The sequence below is a fragment of the Cyprinodon tularosa genome, unplaced genomic scaffold, assembly GCF_016077235.1.
Source record: "Cyprinodon tularosa strain WSP-4 unplaced genomic scaffold, ASM1607723v1 ctg124, whole genome shotgun sequence".
Lineage (NCBI taxonomy): Eukaryota > Metazoa > Chordata > Actinopteri > Cyprinodontiformes > Cyprinodontidae > Cyprinodon > Cyprinodon tularosa.
The window spans coordinates 1,447,716-1,466,407 of record NW_024038048.1 but is presented as its reverse complement, the minus strand read 5'-3'; the positions used below and the strand labels follow the sequence as shown (position 1 = coordinate 1,466,407).

The 18,692-nt window shown below is 34.7% G+C and overlaps 1 protein-coding gene across 1 annotated transcript; it reads right to left on the bottom strand.

Annotated features, from left to right (window-relative positions):
- Nucleotides 1-5,793: 5,793 nt before the first annotated feature.
- On the bottom strand, nt 5,794-14,203 carry ifnlr1 (interferon lambda receptor 1). The gene is made up of 7 exons (XM_038276345.1): nt 13,953-14,203; nt 13,069-13,195; nt 10,885-11,054; nt 10,607-10,791; nt 9,907-10,048; nt 8,997-9,127; nt 5,794-8,757 (listed from the first exon to the last, which is right to left on the bottom strand). Exons 1-7 carry the CDS (start codon nt 13,993-13,995, stop codon nt 7,927-7,929), a joined length of 1,629 nt encoding a protein of 542 aa, XP_038132273.1. The 5' UTR covers nt 13,996-14,203; the 3' UTR covers nt 5,794-7,926.
- Nucleotides 14,204-18,692: the final 4,489 nt, after the last annotated feature.

Below are 18,692 nucleotides of genomic sequence, written 5' to 3'. Positions count from 1 at the left end.
GTCAAAAAGTATAAGCAAAAACAAGTGTAGCAAAATACAATTTTATTAACTGAGATAAATCCATGCACCAAAAAACAGAAGGGGGAGAGGCAGGAGGCTTGATGCTGTGGTAAAGCATAAGGGACAAAAATTGAACCACTAAGGTTTGCCAGTGGAAATCTCAAGACTATTTTAGTAAAATCCCACTTCAGTAGCATCTGCAATTTCAGATACAATACCTGGTAACGAAGAGTTTGTTTTTCTCGTGAAACCTGGCCTCATACAGTAGTAACATCTCTGACTAAGCAACAAGGTGAACAGGCTAACATTCCTTTACGCAAACCTAAGACTTGTCTAACTGGATTGTCAAGAAACTATCTAGTCCTCACAAATGACGAAGTGATGAAAAAAAGTATGAAACCAGGCTCCTTCAAACTCTGTCTCAAGTGTAGCTTTGGTTTCTGCTTGTGCTATAGAGACTTTGGAGAATATTGAGGCAGATGTGACCAAAGAGCAAAGCCAGTTTGATGAAGAAGTATTTTGCCTTATATGCCCGTGATAAATGTTTTAAGTTTTTTTTTTTCTCCTGAGAGAGAAGTTATTAAATATTGGTTTAGATTATTATTCATTCCTGACAGAGATGGGAAGTAAGGAAGTACAAATACTTCGTTACTGTACTCAAGTAGATTTTTTTTTGATATTTTTACTTTACTTTACTACTTATTTTTATGGCGACTTTTTACTTCTACTCCTTACATTTTAAAAAATTGGCTCATTACTTCAGTTTTGAATAATTTCAATGGAGTTACTTTTCACGTCATCAATACCAAATTCAATCTAATTGGATGGGAATCTACGTTGCATTTGACGCACCACTACAAGATTAATCGACAGATTCGGCGGTATTCATTGGCGGCAAATCATTGCAGCTTGGTGGCAGTGGCATTAGCATAGTAGCATGGATGACGAGATGATTGAAAATGAACACAACGGAGATCTAGTCCTATTGGCAGACATCCATTTAAAATGTAGGCAACGACATGAAAAAAGTGGTTTCTACTCTTACTTTTATACTTAAAGTAACTTTACAAGCCTGTACTTTGTTACTTTTACTTGAGTAAAGAAGTTTAATTACTACTTCCACTTTTACCAGAGTATTTTTTAACACAAATATCTGTACTTTTACTCAAGTACGGAAAGTGAGTATTTTTGCCATCTCTGATTCCTGACATGACAGTATTAAGACATTATTAGAGGCTTAAGTCCACTCTGTTCTGGGTTTTAAATTCATTACCTCCCCTTGAATGTAAGTCCATGTTTGTTGACCTTTTAGATGAACAGTGGAATCTTTTCTTCATGTGTCCTGTCTTTTGCTGTGTCTTTTTGGTGCTTTTTATTTTGTTTAGCCAGTATACAGCCGTATGTCTAAACAACCTACAATTATGTGCATTGTATAGCTAAGCAAATTTTTTGCTTGACTCTTGGATTCCTGGGGCGAACAATTCTCTGACTTGTTGGGTGGAAAATGGACCGTAATATCGTTTCTCAGGTACTCAAGCCACACATGGATGAATTATATTCTTATGGCTAATTTCCATTTTCCTCTCCATTTGGGACATGGTTAGGGGGCTACTTGTAATGCTTTTAGTGTTACTTTGCTTTTCTTTGTTCATTTATACAGTGGTGTGAAAGTGTTTGTTCCCTTCCTGATAACTTATTTCTTTGCATTTCTATCATACTTGATTTTTTTTTTAAACAACAGAAAAAAAAACAGTCAATGACAGCACAACCTAAAACAGAACCCCCGCTATGCAAAAAGGAAAAGGCTTAAGGTTTTTATCCTATTTTCCAGAAGATATCTTGATGATCCAAGACTTTTGATACAATAGTTTGTGAAATTACAGAATTAACATGACTAGCAGACATTAGTTTCTTTAGGAACTAAACAAACTTAACAGGCTACTGCAAGGTTAGGAAAAATCATGTAATAAAATTTAATTGATTTTAATTTCTATTTTCCTTGAAACATGAAAAATGCTTATTCGTTTACTCCATGACATTTAAATATATATATATTTTTTTTATGATTACTGTTTATAATCCATGCCTTTGAGTAAAAAAACATGGTTACCACAAAGCACACAGTGCAAATTCAAAGGCTATGTTACATAGGAATAAAGACTTAATCTTCACTCTGTGCTTGTTTGAATCAATTAGGTCTCCTCCCAGGAAAACTGACCTTGTTGAGACTAAATATGATTTCATTTAACTTTTCTATCCTCTCACTAGCAATGAAGCCCAGAAATACCCTTAATGGATTCATAATTCTCAGAGCCCATCAGATTTTTTGTTGGCTAGCTTTGACAGCTGTTTCTATGCCTTTTGTCTAATCAAGGCCCATTAAGATTTTAATAGAATGCAAGACAGAAATAGGAGGGTAGCAAAGTGATTGCATGTACTGTAGACTTTAATTTATAAAATGATTTGGTTCGAGGGAGAAGTCAACCTCATCATTTATCTGTATAACCGGCTGCTGGTTAGGATTTATTTGTCGCTGAGAAAAATCCCCTTAACCTGATCTCCCTATTAAAATCTACCCATCTCTATTTCAGTCTGTGCTATGTCATCAGCGCTTTGATGGAATATGATATATGATGCTTAGTATAACTGGCAGCTACTATCTTAAATTTGTTTAATTAATTGGTATTAAAGGTGATAAAAAAAAATATTTTCCTTTTTTTTTTATATGTGGAAAAAGCTTTTTTTAATGTTTTCGAATGTTAGTAAAATTGCAAGGTTTTGTCCATTAAGGTTGTAGTCCATATGACTTAGATAAACATTATTGTCATTTTTGTACACACAGGGTGTATACAAAACAAAATTTTGTTCAGTACAGCTCTCAGGACATTTCCATTTCTAAAGTTCAGCAGTGATAGAATGTAAACATTAAAAGGCCTGGCCTGGTAAGGGAGCCTGCTGTTGTTCTGTTTACATCCGTCCGTAGCACTCTGCAGCTTTTTAAACGATCAAGAGTGGCTGTATTTTGAACGGCATACGTTGTGGAATTGTCGAGAGCTGCTCCTGGCCACAGCCGTAAGGCGCCACCATGATCACCGCTGCAACTGGGAATGGGTCTTTTAATGCCAGGAATGCAGACCAAACTCCTGCTCTGCTTCTACAGCAACTGGATTTCTCAGGATTTCTGGAGTACCCCCTACAGTGCACCATGAGAGGGATGGTTAATGCCTGTGGAGCTATTCCAGCGTTTCATGGGCAAGTTGAAAACCGCACTGCCCCCCTTGATGCTGAGATTCAACAATCAGCCAGACTCTCATCTTCAACACCTTGGCAAAAGCCTTCCGGCTGAGGCTGAGAAGTATGATCCTCATATAGTTGGGACACACCCCCTGGTTCCCCTCCTTATGGAGAATAATCACCATCCCAGTCTGTAAGTTGAGGGACACTGTCCCCAACCGCCATACAATAATGAAGAGGTGTATCAGCCATAAAAGCCCAACAAGATACAGAGACCTGAGGTATTAAGGGTGAGTCTAATACCATCATCCATAAAGTAACGCATTGCTTTACCTTAACAAACCAATTTATTTTGATTCATTCTTATGGCACTAGGCACAAAATATAGATATATTTAGCTATTTTTTAAATTATTTTTCACGTTTTCTTGTATTAAAAGCTTGGTGAATTATGATAAATTAGTTAAAATGTTTAGACATTTGATTTTTTATCAAATAATCACAAATATTTTATCTTAAATTATAGAGGTCAAACTGTTACAGATTTTTTCGAACTAGTTTTAAAAGTGTTTCCCCATAGCTCACAATACAATGGAACCATCCATCCATCCATCCATGGAGAGGCGAGGTGTACCAGGACTAGGCGCCACTCTGTCGCAGGGCTTATTTGGAACCACTGTATTGAATTACAAGGAAGTTTGCCTTGTTGTGTGTTCACGAAGTAGAACTTTTCCTTTCATTATCAAATCAACTAAGAGGGTTGTCAAACAAAAATAATCTTGGAAATAGAAGCAAAGGAATGCTTGAAACCACAGAAAGGGCACTTAGGCATGGTATCTTGTCTCAGGTAACATGGTCATTGGTATTGCTTACTATCATTTAATGGATGTCTTAAGACATTAACTTTATCACTCTAAATTCATATTATATAAACTATACATCTGAAAAAAACTACAGAGTGACAGGCTACAACTGCAAACATTTGCTATAATACAATGTTGTCTGAAAAGATTAAATAATGCATGATAAAAGAATTCTTGAAAGAATGCATCACAGCTCTGGCTTTTAATACGGAAGAAGAATAAAAAAAAAGCATTTCTTTGTTTTCCACCAGCCTCTATCTTATTCTGGTACTTCTCAAAATGATTTTATTCCTTTCTCAGAGATCGAACTTTGCTTCATCTTATCCAAATCCTGCTTGTGAAAGAAAGGGTTGAAGTGGCCATGCTCGGTCTATCAACAAGTTAATTGATCTGGGCCAGGCAAACACCCGCAGCAGTGATTGAAATTCTGTTTGTGTAGGTAAAACTAGGTTCATTCAAACAACCATTCCCTTTCCAGAGTTTGATAATGACTCCGGCATTCAAGAGGGTTTTCTCTAAAATCTCCTCTTTCATATCGCCATGACTGGGAGATTTGAAAGAAAAGATTGATGGGTTTTCTTCCAGACAAAAAGAATAGAACATGTCAGAGCCGGTAGCCAAAAAAGACTTTTTTTCCCTTTTCCCAAAGATAAGAAAAAGACACAGATTCAAAGGTCAGGGTAAAAAACAAAACAATTTGACTCTTCCTGCTGTTGTAAGACCCTTGGGACAGAAATATACCTTTCTATAAGAATTTCTCCTGTTTTCTTTGCAGTGGTTTGTTAGGATGATTAGTAACATCTCACATTTTGTTTGCCTTTTCCTCTTTAATGTTTCAGTCCTTTCTTTTTTAAATATTTTATCTTACCTAGTCCCTGCACATTAATTTACTTTCTTCCAAGTAAATACTTTCACACACTAAAATTATCTCTCCCACTATATTTCAGTATTAAACATATCTTTATTTCAACCGGCACTGTAAGACCTATCATTCAGTGTACTATAAGATTTTAAGTGAATAAAACTCAGTTCTTATCATTTTGTTAACACTTATCTTAAGGAGTTTAAACTGTTAGACAAAAAGCCCTTGATAATTTAATATAACTAAGTTGAGTCCAGGCAAAAAAGTTAAGTATTTGAAGGTGCCAGGACCTTTAAATTGTTCAAACGTTCAAATCTAGAGTGAGACCTAATTGGCTGAATATTTTCACAATGGGTGAGGCCGGTGGTGTTGCTGTAACAATCAAAAGTACAATCGATGGAATCTAAGACTTGTTTTTCTTTATCTGTAAAGAGGTCAAACTTGAAATATAAGATTTCTAATCTGGGTACTCGGTAGCAACTGAATACCAAACTAAACAATAGTTATTCAACCTGAAATTGGAGTAATGCTTTGACAAACTGTGGGGAAAAAAATCCCACCAATAAGGCTTGTTTATCCACTTTAAATATAGGAAACTTTTCTAGTTCGTCATGCTTGATGTTGTCATCCAAGGGAAAATTATATTAATCATAAATTTTAATTACTTGGTTCCAGTGAACTTTATGTAGTATGAAAATAACACCAGGATTGTCTTTGGACGGCTTTTAAAATCCTCATTGATTCCAAACCCTTATTTCTTAAAAGGATGATGAGTTGAACTTCATACCCTTTGGATAATTTTTCACAGTCCTTATCGTTAGACAAATGTAAGCACTTTTATGATGTTACACACTTAAAGTTTAATAGTCTGGAAATTCTTTTTACCCCAGGGAACTGAGAGATCATTTAACGACCTCCATGCTCTTGATACTTTAGCCTGTTACTTGGACACCTTATACACAAAGCTGTATTTATATTCTATTGTTGTCCACAACTTACAATCTAATTTATTTAAAGATAAGTTTTCATAACATAAGATCAGTTGCTGTTATTGTATTCACAGCGTAGACTCAATATTTAAACATCACAAAGTAAATATTCAGCAAAAATCCACATTACATTAATTTGCACAGGAACAGATATGCTGTACATTTGCATTGCTTTGTACATAGTTACTCATAACACTCTGAACACGCCTGACATTATGGCTTTACAGCTGTATATAAAAAGTGTACACTCAAGCTTTTAAAAGCCAAGCGTTTATTAGTGTGGCTTAAACTGTACCGTGACCCAACCTGGTAATATCATTTTATGACAGGACAGGTTTTTCCCTACCCCTAAAAGAACATCAAACAGTGATAATATAAAAATGAGTCTTTAACACTTTTTTTTAATTAGAGATAGATTTAGAAACTCATGTATGAGTTTCCTACATTAAAGATAATACTGAAATATGATGGGAAGAATGCGTTTAAACATGAATTCAACTTCCTTCCTCTTATTTTAAAATGCTAAAGGTGAATAAGTAAACTATTGCACAATGAGGTTTGTTTTCAGACCTAAAATTTAAGCCTAATGTTGCAATATAATGACAACCAGTTACATGCATTAAATTCAATGAATAAATAGCAGCATGTATCAAAGATGCACTAAGAAAAAGTCTACTGAGCGAAAACTGAATGCTTTTAGTCATAACCTACTCTGGATTGGTGATAAGCCAGTCACTAAAAATCAAGTGTTTTTGAACAGTTATTGTTTCCAACCTGAACTTTAACAGCAACTATTTTCATAGCAGGTAAAGTGATTTTTTTATGACATCAGAGGAAACCTCAGACATGTAAGAAGCATTTAAAAAGATGTTTTCATACAGCTATGTGACCTTTCAGCGCGTTATATTTCAACTGATAACTGGTAGCTGAATGTATTACAGAAATTTTTATTTTAAGAGTCCAATTTAAATTAAAAATTTAGAATCAGATTATTTTGGACATATAGTAAGGAAAGAATTTTCTTGCCAGACATACTGTATGCAAGGAGACTTTGCATTTTACCATGTCAACTGAGCTTGTTGCACTATTTGCTTTCATTTAATGCAAGAGAACACACAATGCTACCTCCTTAATGATGTCCTTTTTGTTTCAGTTTTACTATCTATGATCCATTAGGACAAAATGATGTCCTAATATTCATGTATATATTTAACAATCTAACAAATTAAACCACAACTCTCAAATGGGGGAACAAGTAGTTTGTGTAAAAATGGGCAATAATATGAGATGATTTTTACCTAATATTTGGATTGGAATTGTTACACATCACCAAACAGCTTTGCAAACACTTAGTTAATTGAGAAATTGTTTAAATGCTAAATATACTGAATGTTAAAGTAGGGTTTTATAATTTTCAAACATGGCAAAACAGGCATCGAACCTGATATGAATCTAAGTTAGTAAATTATTAATAATTCATCAAATCCATTAATGTATCTATTTATGTAGTTTTGGTGATGGCTCCCACTTATATTCATGAACACTGCATTATTTTTTTTGCCATTACTTGTTTATCTTGTGATTTGTTGTTCACCTGTTATATACAAAATAAGGGGAAACACAGCAAAGCATAACTTCTCACATAAAGACATGAGCATTTACATACAGCACAAGATTACTTCCACATCTGCCTGTACCTAACCATCAGCATTTCTGGCTTTGAAAAGTCAGATATTAGTCCTGCGGTCAAATTTGGCTTTCTCTTGTTTTGGCAAAAAAAAAAAAAAATGGAACCAAAAAATGCTCCTCATGGATATTGTTGTGAAAGGCTTTTTTAGCCTTGAGTATAAACTGGACAAATCTTGGATTTGAATATTCCGTCTGTTACAGAACCTTTTTAATTTCCTCTTTGAAGCTAGCCTTCACAGATCTTAATGTCATCATCAGTTTGTCTTTTTGTCAACCTATAGTTTTGAATATCAGTGAATGTCAGTGAGTCCAGTTAGGAATGCAGACAACCCGTTTTGCTTGTATCCTGAATGACAAATGGCATCAACAGGTTGCATGGTCTGGCATTCTTGCTGTAAACTAGGATGCATGGTTTCAGAAGAGGAATAAATAGGGTTGCAGAATGGGCTGGTAGGTGTATTTAAATTGCTGTCATAACAGCCAGAATCTCTCCCATCGCTGTATTGTCTTTCTAAAGGTGTAAACATGGGCTCGTTCTGGAATATGACATCTTCCAAAAGAGGTTTCCTCTCTGTGTTTATTTGCAATTCTATGCCACAAGGGCTGGTCTGTAATTGAAATGCAGATAGAGCCAACATAAGTTGTCCATCAATGTTTCTTACAGCATTTATCACCAGCGGCTGCTGCTCTGGTGTACCCTCACTTCCATTAAAGTTCGGCAGTTGTGGTGCACCATATGAGGAAGTTTGGGGAATAATTCCTCCTTTCTCCTTTTTTTCTTCTTGACCGCAGGGCAAAGTAGCCTGGATCGTTTGTCTCTTCGCAATGTGATCCCGCTTAAGGTTTTCTTCATTCGCTTCAACCAGGGTCTGAACTGCAACAGCACCATAACTCCCAGAAGACTCTGCACTTGTTTCAGGGTTGCACTGGAAGATGTGCTCTGGGTCAACCTGAGGAGAATATCCACACGGCAAATCACATGAAGCACGGCAAATCTGCAGGTTTATCTTCTTCTGGTCTTGGATCTGGTTTTGGACCCAGTGTATGCCAAAAGAAACTTCAGAAATTCTGAGATTCTTGTCTTGATGCTGCAAAACTTTGCATTGCTTGGTGGGGATTACCTGTTTTGAATATAGCGAGAAAAGCTTTATTAATTGCAATAAAATCTTTACATAAAGAAAAAAATGTATATGCATAAAGTATTCACAGTAGAAAGCACCTTGATAACCAGGTCAGTCTCTCTTTTACGTAATTAAACAATATAACCTGTCTGTGATTATGTCTCAAGGGCCTGGTATTCCCGTAACAAAATATTTCCTGGTTGCATTAAGGAAGCACTTAGACAACAGTATGGACTTACCAATGCCTCTGGAATGCTCCTTATGTTTCCATCCTTTACATAGTTCCAAATACAAACAGCTGATAGTATGATAATGGCTACCAGAACACCAATACTTAGAAGAACCCACTGTAAAGGTATCTGATGGTTATCTAAAGGAAGAGAAAGTTTTTGTTACTGCCATTTCAGAGGAAAAAACGTTGTGGCTCCAAAGTAAGATTCCTACAGGTTCTTTTCATTTTAAACCTGTGGGTGGGGAAAAAAAATCCCAGTATGCCTCACATAAGTATTTATATATACTTAAGGAAATAGCGTCATTGTTATCTGACAGGTCTTGCATAAGTTACAGAAACATACAGATAATTCCCACCATAATAGAAGAAATAGATTTGTATAGATCTTAAAAATTGTAGGCTTAAAAAGGCACTTTTGTGATACTAAAAAAATGATTCCTATGTGAATATCAGACTCATAACCAACATCCTACTTTAAAACAATGCACCTGCTCTCACAGTAGCTGCTATCATGCTACTGTCATTGAAAGCTAATATGTAATGTGAATTGCTGAGGTTTGCTAAAGATGCATTTAAAGCAGTGTAATTCATTACTGAATACTATTATTTTCAAGTGGGTGCAATCACTTGAGAAAATGGGCTCAAACTGATTAAAGTAACATTTGGGGAAAAAAATCATGCATTATTTCCAGAGCAGCTGATACTCTAAAGATATTAGGACATTGTTGCCTCTATTCATGTCTCTCTTACTAGCTCTTACATGTAGCTCTTACTTTCATCACATAAAAAAAAGAAATTTTTGAATTTATAAGTAAATCAAACCAATTATTTTTTGTGTTGAATTTATTAAAACATTTATCATGATTCTGAGTATTCATCCCTGTACATAGGGAACTAATAATCATTATATTGCTCACCTGGCAGAGTAACACAGAATGGTGCTTTCTCACTGGGTATCCTACCCCATTCTGGAGTCGGTAAATAAACCACATGGCCGCAGTATTTAGACTGATTGTACTTTAAGATAACTTCAAATTGGCCAGTTTTGTTTGTGATGACCTGGGGATACAGCAGAAATAGTGCATAAAGGTTAATTTCGTTCATACAGGCAGAATACGTCAATTTGACCTCACATTCTTGGATAGTATGGTGTTTAATTCAAATATAAATATCACAACAGATGCAAGACAATACGGTCATATCTGAGAATCCTATAGTACAGATATAAGCTTTTCCAAACTAAAAATGTAATCTCGTTGTAATACAGACCGTTTAAAATGCTAGAAAAAAATGTTTCAGCGATCCCTTAATGTATTTGAAAATCATTCAATGGTAGAGGTCCATGAAGAGAAATTTATTAACTCTTTCGTTGTGAATATTCTTTTTTATGTACAATTATAGTGATACACTGTTGGAATTTTGTTAAAGCGTCTGCATATAATAAAAACTGACACCAAAGAACAAAAAGCTAATATGCTTCTTTAAATTCAATAGCCATTTTATACCTAAGTTTCTAACTTTAGACTCACCTTGAATTCATTCCGTTTAAAATTATGGGAAATGTTCTTTTTAAAGTGCAACAATTTTATTATAGTTTTTTTCTTAATGTCAACTAACCTGTGCAGCCCATTCTGGAGTGGTTATTGTTAAGATGTACTCTGGCACAGCTTTTATTAAGCCCTTTTTGCTAGAGGTGATGATATCTGCAATCGAGACTCCATTAGGTCCAAGTGGCAGGGTGACATTGACATGCAGGGTGGATGGTGTTGTGTGTAAAGACAAATGTGGTGGACCAAGAACAGCTATAGAAACAAAATGAAAGTATTAAGGGAATGTTGTCAGAGTACATACTGGGTAAAAGTACACAAGGAGATGACGTGTTAAGCGATACTTACTCTCTCTAAAAGGTGTAAAGGACTTGGTGATGCCCATGCAGGTCCCATTAACCATTACTTTAGCCCTATAGTGAACATCATAGACCGATGGGGTTTCTGCGGTCAGGTCACACGACAGGTGGGTGATGTTTTGACACTCATGCTTTATCCAATACTGCTCCTCATCATCCCTGTAATCAACACAGCAGGCAGCATAGTCACTCTTTTGTACATTCATGATTGTATTTCTGACTTCTATCCATAACTATTCAGGATTATTGATTGACAGAATATGCAATACAATCCAGTCTATCTTCATGAATGAATTTGTATATTTTGAGGTCTTTGATGTATTGCGAAACAAAACTAATGAATTTATTAGGTTCAAATTTTGAACTTACCAACTCATAACCACCATGTAAAGACAAACAAACCCAGGTAATATCCATAAGAATGTAACTACTAAATCAGATTTAGATTTAGAAAAACTTTATTTTCATTCTGTATACACCGAGTGTGAAATGAACATTACTACAGTAGTATAAAGTGCAGCAGTGATATGAATGTAAACAGTGTAGCATAAAAGAAAACCAGTTTAAAAAAATAATGGTGCAAAAAGGGCATTGATATTGAAAAGCTCACTGCAGTGCAAAATAAATATGGTGCAAAATGCAGTAGAACATTGAGTTGTGTGTTTATAAAAGGCTTATAAAAGACACAAAACAGACTTAAAATGGACGTCAGACTTTTGCTCAGAGTTTTTGAAGACTTTTTTGACACTTATCCAGGAGTCTTTGTTAGTTCCGATATTGACAAAGACTCCTAGATAGGTGTTGAAATGTCTTAAAAAAAACTGAGAGAAAAGTCAGGTTTTTTTCCAGGTTTATACCTGTTTTGCGGTTGTCATCACCCAGATGACTGAGAATTTACACAGGCATGTTGCAGTTCTAAATGAGCCAAATAGAATCATATACACAGACAAAAAATATACTACCTACATTTGAATTTGATACTACTGTATATCTAACTAAATGTATTCAAATGCAGTATATTATGCGACATAGAACAAACAGATCTTCATTGCAAGTCCTACTGACCACATGGAGTTATTGGCTTTGCAGCACTTTCTTGTCCAGAGGAAGCATGGCTACAGTCAACATACTGCTGCACAACACAGGGAATATATTCCACCATATTCTTTAGATTAGTAAATAAATTCTATGATGAGTTTAGCTCTATGTTCTATAGTTCTATTTGAATCTGTATGATTGATAGCACAACATAGATTACATTCTTTAAAAGCTGTGCAGCATGTGTGTTTATCATGTTCACTTGGAATGGATGTTTGGGAGTAAAGAATAAAAACAGACTGTATTAGACCAATAAGATTATTGGCTTTAAGCAAAGGATGCAGGTTGGTTCATACTAAAAACAAACTGTGGATGTATCAGGTCATCCTCCTGTTATTGGAATTTGTCAATCTCCCCCCTGGAAGAACATTTAGAGTAGCAATAGCAACCAAGAGCATCTATAAGAACTCTTTCATTCCATCAGCAATATTGTTGCTAAAGTGTTGACCATTAGCTAGATATCATGTCTGTTCTGTGTTTATTATTTCCTTATGCTTTCTCATTTAATGTGTTTCTTCTATCGATTTCTTCTTAACCATCATATGATGCCAAAGACCAAGTGAGAATAAAGATGAACAACCTAAATTCTACATCAGACCCAAACATCAGTTATGGTAAGTAACCACCCAAAAAATGTTCATCTTAATGGAAAAATGTGCCATTAAGATATAGCTGAAAAGATATTTCCAGTTTGAGTCCATTTGTAGAGAAATTGTCAAACAAATTGTAGCCGAAGCTCATAGAGACCAACAGACAATATCAAGTCCGGATGCACTGAGCTGCCTTAGACCATGCAATGACATATAGCAACCAGAATGTTTTTCCCTTTTGAACTTTGTTTCTCTTAGATGGGAAAATAAGTAAAACATAAAAATAAAAAAAATCAACCTTGTTTTTAATATAAAGCTTCACCAACAATTTGAGACTATTGACTTTACCAGCTGTAACTTGGCTGTGAAAGCCAATGTTATATCTATTACTGGATATCTCTGTCATACAGTACAGTAAGATGAAAACTGTATCTTCAGAAACTTTAGACTAATGATCAAACTTGTCATCAGAGTTTTAATCTTACCTCCAGTATTGCACACTGTAGAGCACCTTTTGGCCTGGAAAAGAAGGCTGTAGAGGATCCCAGTGAAGAACATTGTAAAAGTTTTTGGAGATAAATTTCACACTGCCATCTCCAGTTGCCAGGCATGCTATTGGAGAAAGAGAGTAACAATATTTCTGCTTATTGACTTTTACTCAATATTTCAAATTTACTCAATGAAAAAGTTATTGTTTCATTTCTTTAGAAAGGTTTTTAAAAATGCTATTAGACAATGTAAAAATGTCAAATTTTAACATGCATTAAAAATAATTCTAATTTTGAGATATTAAAAGCCCTTGAAACCCTAAATGACTCAGAGCCCAGAGTAAAATATCACACTCTGGATTATGGACATTATAGAACACATTGTTGGAGGTGGACTTTGTCTCTGCTGATAGCTTAAACCAGAAGCTTCCGTTTATAAACAGTACCTAAAACCTATTGTACAATGCAGTCCTGATATTTCAAGATAGGCACTTTTTGCAAAAAAATCTCTCCATAGAAATGATTCTTCATTATGTCAAACTTAATTTTTTAGTGGTTTATTTGCCTAAACTAGAATACCAGAGATAACATTGAGACCTATTTCAATCATAGTTGTTGAAGAAAGAATAAACAGAAATGACACCAAACTAAGAGTACTTTAAAGTGGCCATGTCAGTCTGACATTTGCGTTAAACTCAACCAACAAGACTGTGTCTCAGTTCTCACACTTTTTTTCGCTTCAAATGAAACAAGTTTAGTTTTTGACTTGAGAAGATATCAGTTACCCTAAAATATTACCCTAATGGATAGTTAATCTAGTGACTGCTTCATTTAATATCCACAAATAAAACATTAGAGCCATTCTAGTGTATTTTACTCACCATAGCAGAACAGGAGAAGGATCATGACGTTCACAGACCACATTTTCTTCTAAATTGTATAGAAATAGGATTAGATTATTTTAAATCCACTCCTGTGTATTTATTTCTGAATTACATTGATAATCTAATTTATTAAATGATCCTCCAGTTAAGAATAAAAATATCTACAGTTTTATCAGAGCAACCTTCTGCTTCAGCTAATCAACCATCTCTGAAGGACTTTGGACAGGAGTGGCCTTACTCATGTGTTAAGGTGTACTTGGTTTTCATTTTATCACCTGGTTCCTGTTTTTCTGCTTATGAGCACCACCCACCATGCCTTCACCTCAGAATATGAACTTCCCTTTACTCCTCCTTTCTCCCTGATTTATCGTGAGTCTCCTCCTCCCTCTGTATATCAGGTTCTTTCAGTTTTTTTCATGTTAACTGGAAATGATCACACCTTGAAAAAAGGAAATACTGGACTAATAACACATGATGGCCCAAGGTGTGTTCTTTTTCAGAGATTAAAGTAATTAACAACGCGTCATCAAAAATTATCTTTGCACAGAGCAGGCAGTATGTGTTACAAGATTGCAGCAAGCTATTTCAACACTGTTTTGTCTTGCAAAAAACAAAAGCAATGAGTATATCATACAGTTTAGTCAGAGCTAAAATGTTTTGCCCTTTTAACTATTTATTTACAAGACAAAAAAAACTCAATGGTTGTAAAGAATTATTTAAATTCAGTTAAAATGAAAAATACTCTATTAATCCCAAAGGGAAATTAAATGTTACAGTAACTTATAGGTTCTTTTTAAACAGGTGTTGTAGAGGTTGATAGCTGTATTCATTTTATAATTACAGTGAAACACTGATTAATAAGCACATTAATAGCGAATTTTTAAAACCTTCATTTGTTACTTTTTTTGAGAAAAAACAAACATTTCACCCAGAGGTAAAATGTATATTTATGTGTATTTATATGCCTTATAGGCATATTCACTACACACTTTAGCTGCACACTTTTTTTTTTATTGATTGTAAATATTTAAATAAAAGAAAAAGTCTAAAGCCAAAAACCTAAACATAACCAAAAAGAAAATAGGCAAGAAATAGTTTATAGATATTAAACAATACAACAGCATTATGAAACTATATGTGCCTCCTGCCGTACAGGATTCGTTTTTTTTGTTTTTCTTTAATTTTTTACTTTTGCAACACTTAAATGCGTCACATAAAATTCTAATTTCATTCTGAGTAAATAAAAACATGTTTAAAAAAAAAGCTTTATTTACTAGTGGATAACTGCCATCAAAAAGCAACTTGCCCCTATCCAAAACATACTTATCTTTCATGTTAAATCATTGTTAACTAACCATATTTTCTAAACGTTAGGGTTCACTTTAAGTTTTCATAATCAGTCCTTATTACTGATTGAACTGAAGAAATACAAAATTTCTCTAAAAGAGACATTTCTTTTCTGACCACAGAACAAACAGTTCAAATATAAAAACGGATGAGGCAACGTTATTGCAAAAATGGGATCCATGCAAGGGAAGTCCAAGTTGAGAAAAATATTAGAATATTAGAATTTTAAGTAAAAAAGATTTGGGTCCAGTTATATAACAAAACTAACAAACCTTTCCTTTACCTGCCACTAAATGGAATTAAAACCTGAGTTCACATAAACTACATCCTGTTTCTGCTCGTTCATCTGTCGCAAACCATGCTCTGCAACACTTCACACTGGATGCATGCAGGATCTGTTCAGGCAATCAACAACAGCCAAGACTACTGAACTCCCAATATGATGGCGTCTCTATGGAGTAGTAGTAATGCTCTGCTGTAGTTAATGGAACTACTGCAATTAATAGCAGTTGTGATGAAAAATCGACTTTCTACCAGAATGTGATGAAGATTACTTCCTTACAAACTTTGTCTCTGAAATTGTAAATTTCTCTACATTTACTGTACACAGTGTCACGTTCGGCTGACAGATATAGACTCCTCCCATAGTACCAAAAACGTTTGCGTCATCTTTCTAATGTCCCCCACAAATACAGATAGTTACAACAAATTAATTTCTACTCTCTGCTTGATTTAAGTATTTTATAAAAGCTAAAACATGAAAAAATCCTTTTGCGAACCATAACTGTAGAGTTGGCACAATGGATACAGAGTTACACTGGAAAAACGATCTAGAAATAAATAAAAATCTCTTAAATTAAGTGTATTTATCCTTAATTTGAGAAGGTAAATGAGGTAGTTTGCCAATGGAATGAGTAATTTTGCTCTTAAAATAAGATATTTAGATATTATGCACTTGAAATAGGACAATCCAACTGTTTTTTTTTCCTCCAAATTTAAAGTGTAAATTGTCTTGTTCCTTTGGCAAAATTTCTATTTTACCTCCTTAATCCAAAAAAAAAGGCTCTTATTTTAAGAAAAAATTACTGATCTAGATCTTGATTTTTTCCAGTGTACTTGCTTTGTTTTGTTAATGATTGACAGTGAAGTTATATGTGCTATCCTTCTCTCTTCTATTTAAGTTTAAAAACCACTTAAAATGCAATCCAACCAGGAATTGCTGTCTTGAGTTTTCTTTACACTTTAGTGCTCTTTTGACCAAAGCTTTATTTGTTTTTTTTGCCAAATTGGACACAAAGATCACGCTGACAGGAAAGTATGGTTTGATATTGCATGGTACAAACAGGTGAGGTGATATGATATACTTTCATGGACTCTTGTGCTTCAGTGAATCATCGTCGTCAGTGAATTGCCCCTTTTCTCTGTCACAGCAAATCAAATTTATCTTGCTTCTCTGACTTCTCCAACCTCCCTGAGACAAAAAGAAAATGGAAAATCTTTGATCTAACTCAGTGAACAGAGAATGAACAAGACACAGTCTTATTCTCTATCAAAGTGAAAAAAAAATACAGGGTTTTTTTATGTCTGAAATCTGATCCATCTTGGTTAGGATCAAGTAAGCATCAGTTTGGAATAATTTATATCTGTTATATATATTTGTTATTGTCTATATGCAAGACAGCTCAGCTTCAATTACCATTCAATGTTCAACAAGAACAACAACAACAACACTTTCATGAACAATTCATGTGTCGCTGTCTCTCTTCATTGGGTCGGGCTAAAGAGTTGTTTATTTATGAGAAATCTGAATTGTCTCTCCTGTCACCTCTCCAGCTTTTTCTGGAGGATTTCAGACCAGATGTTTACATACACTTTACACCCCACACATTTTTATTGCTTACATAAATATTGGGGTGAAAACATAATAGTCAGTTCACCAAAGTCTTTCAGAACCCATGCATACTTGACCGATGAGTAGCTCTGATGAGAGCAAGAGTATGCATATGTTAAAGTGAGGTTTTAAATGGAGTAATTCCGGAAAGGTTGGTGCAGGAAAAAAGCAAACAGATGAACAACAAAGATAACATGCAAACAAAATGAGGAGGAACATTGCAAAGATACAATCGTTAAATACACACAGTCCTTTAAAAGACAATGAGGGGAATTCAGTTTTATATATATGTTTTGACTTTGCTGCTTATGTACTTCCTTTAATAAGTAACCATTGTCCTGAAACACGATTTCTGGCTAAATTTCTCTGCTGTGACAAAAAAGTGGAAAAAAAAGAATCAATATGTAAACTGTCTGTGACACATGTGGAAGCAAATTTAATAATTTAAATAGACTATAGTATATGCGCAGATACATGTTTTGAACAGCAATATTAGGATGCAGACGAAGTATTTCCAACAACATGCCTCTTGTGGCCACAATTTGATGTTTTGAAATTTGCCCTTTGCAAAGATTGATGGGAAATGATTTTTATGTAAAACTCATTTACAACGTGTCTTGTGGCTAAGACCCTTGATTTCATTGCTAACGTCATTTGCGTTATGCATGCTTGACCTTTTGCCATGGCATTATCCAGAGTCATCAATTAACATCAGACTATTAAAATTGCAGCTGGAGGTGGAGCTGTTTTTGTGCTCAAGTCACAAGGTGAACTGATGGTGTAGCATGGATAGATAGATAAGAGAATATTACATCAATGAAACATTACAATAATAGGTGGCTTCAGCAAGCAGACATATTCTAGAAAATATATATATTTGTTGATTTGTTTAGGTCATTATTGTTTTTTGCATTACTGTGAAGGTTGATAATTTTTGTAGGGACGTTTGTTTTTAGGCGATTTTTTTTGTAGCATTCACTCTGCCCTTTAAACTAAATAGAGCTATGTTTCCTATGCAATATTTGAGGACTTGATTCCCATTCAAATTAGTTTTATGTTGATTTTACAATTCTTCTTCTTTGGAAATCCCTGCATATTTGTGTTTTGGATTATATTTTTACTATCTATGAGTCTTCAAATTATACTGAGGAGTGTTGGCCTAGTGGTTAGAGCAGTGCACTTGTGTTTTGAGAAGGTTGCAAGTACCCTGTTCGATCCCCACAGCTTGCACTCTGGGTCTTTGATCAAGACCCTTTACCCCCAAACTGCTCCCCGGGCGCCACACAATGGCAGCCCACTGCAGAGGTACATTTCTCCAGTGTGAGATCAAAAAGTTGATTAATATTATTACACTGCTCAAAAAATAAAGACAACGTAAATGCAATATAACTTCAATTAAGTCAAATTTCTGTGTGATCAAACCCTCAACTTTGGAAACAACACTGACAGTGAGTTCCACATGCTGTTGTGCAAATTTAATTGACAACAAGTGGAGATTA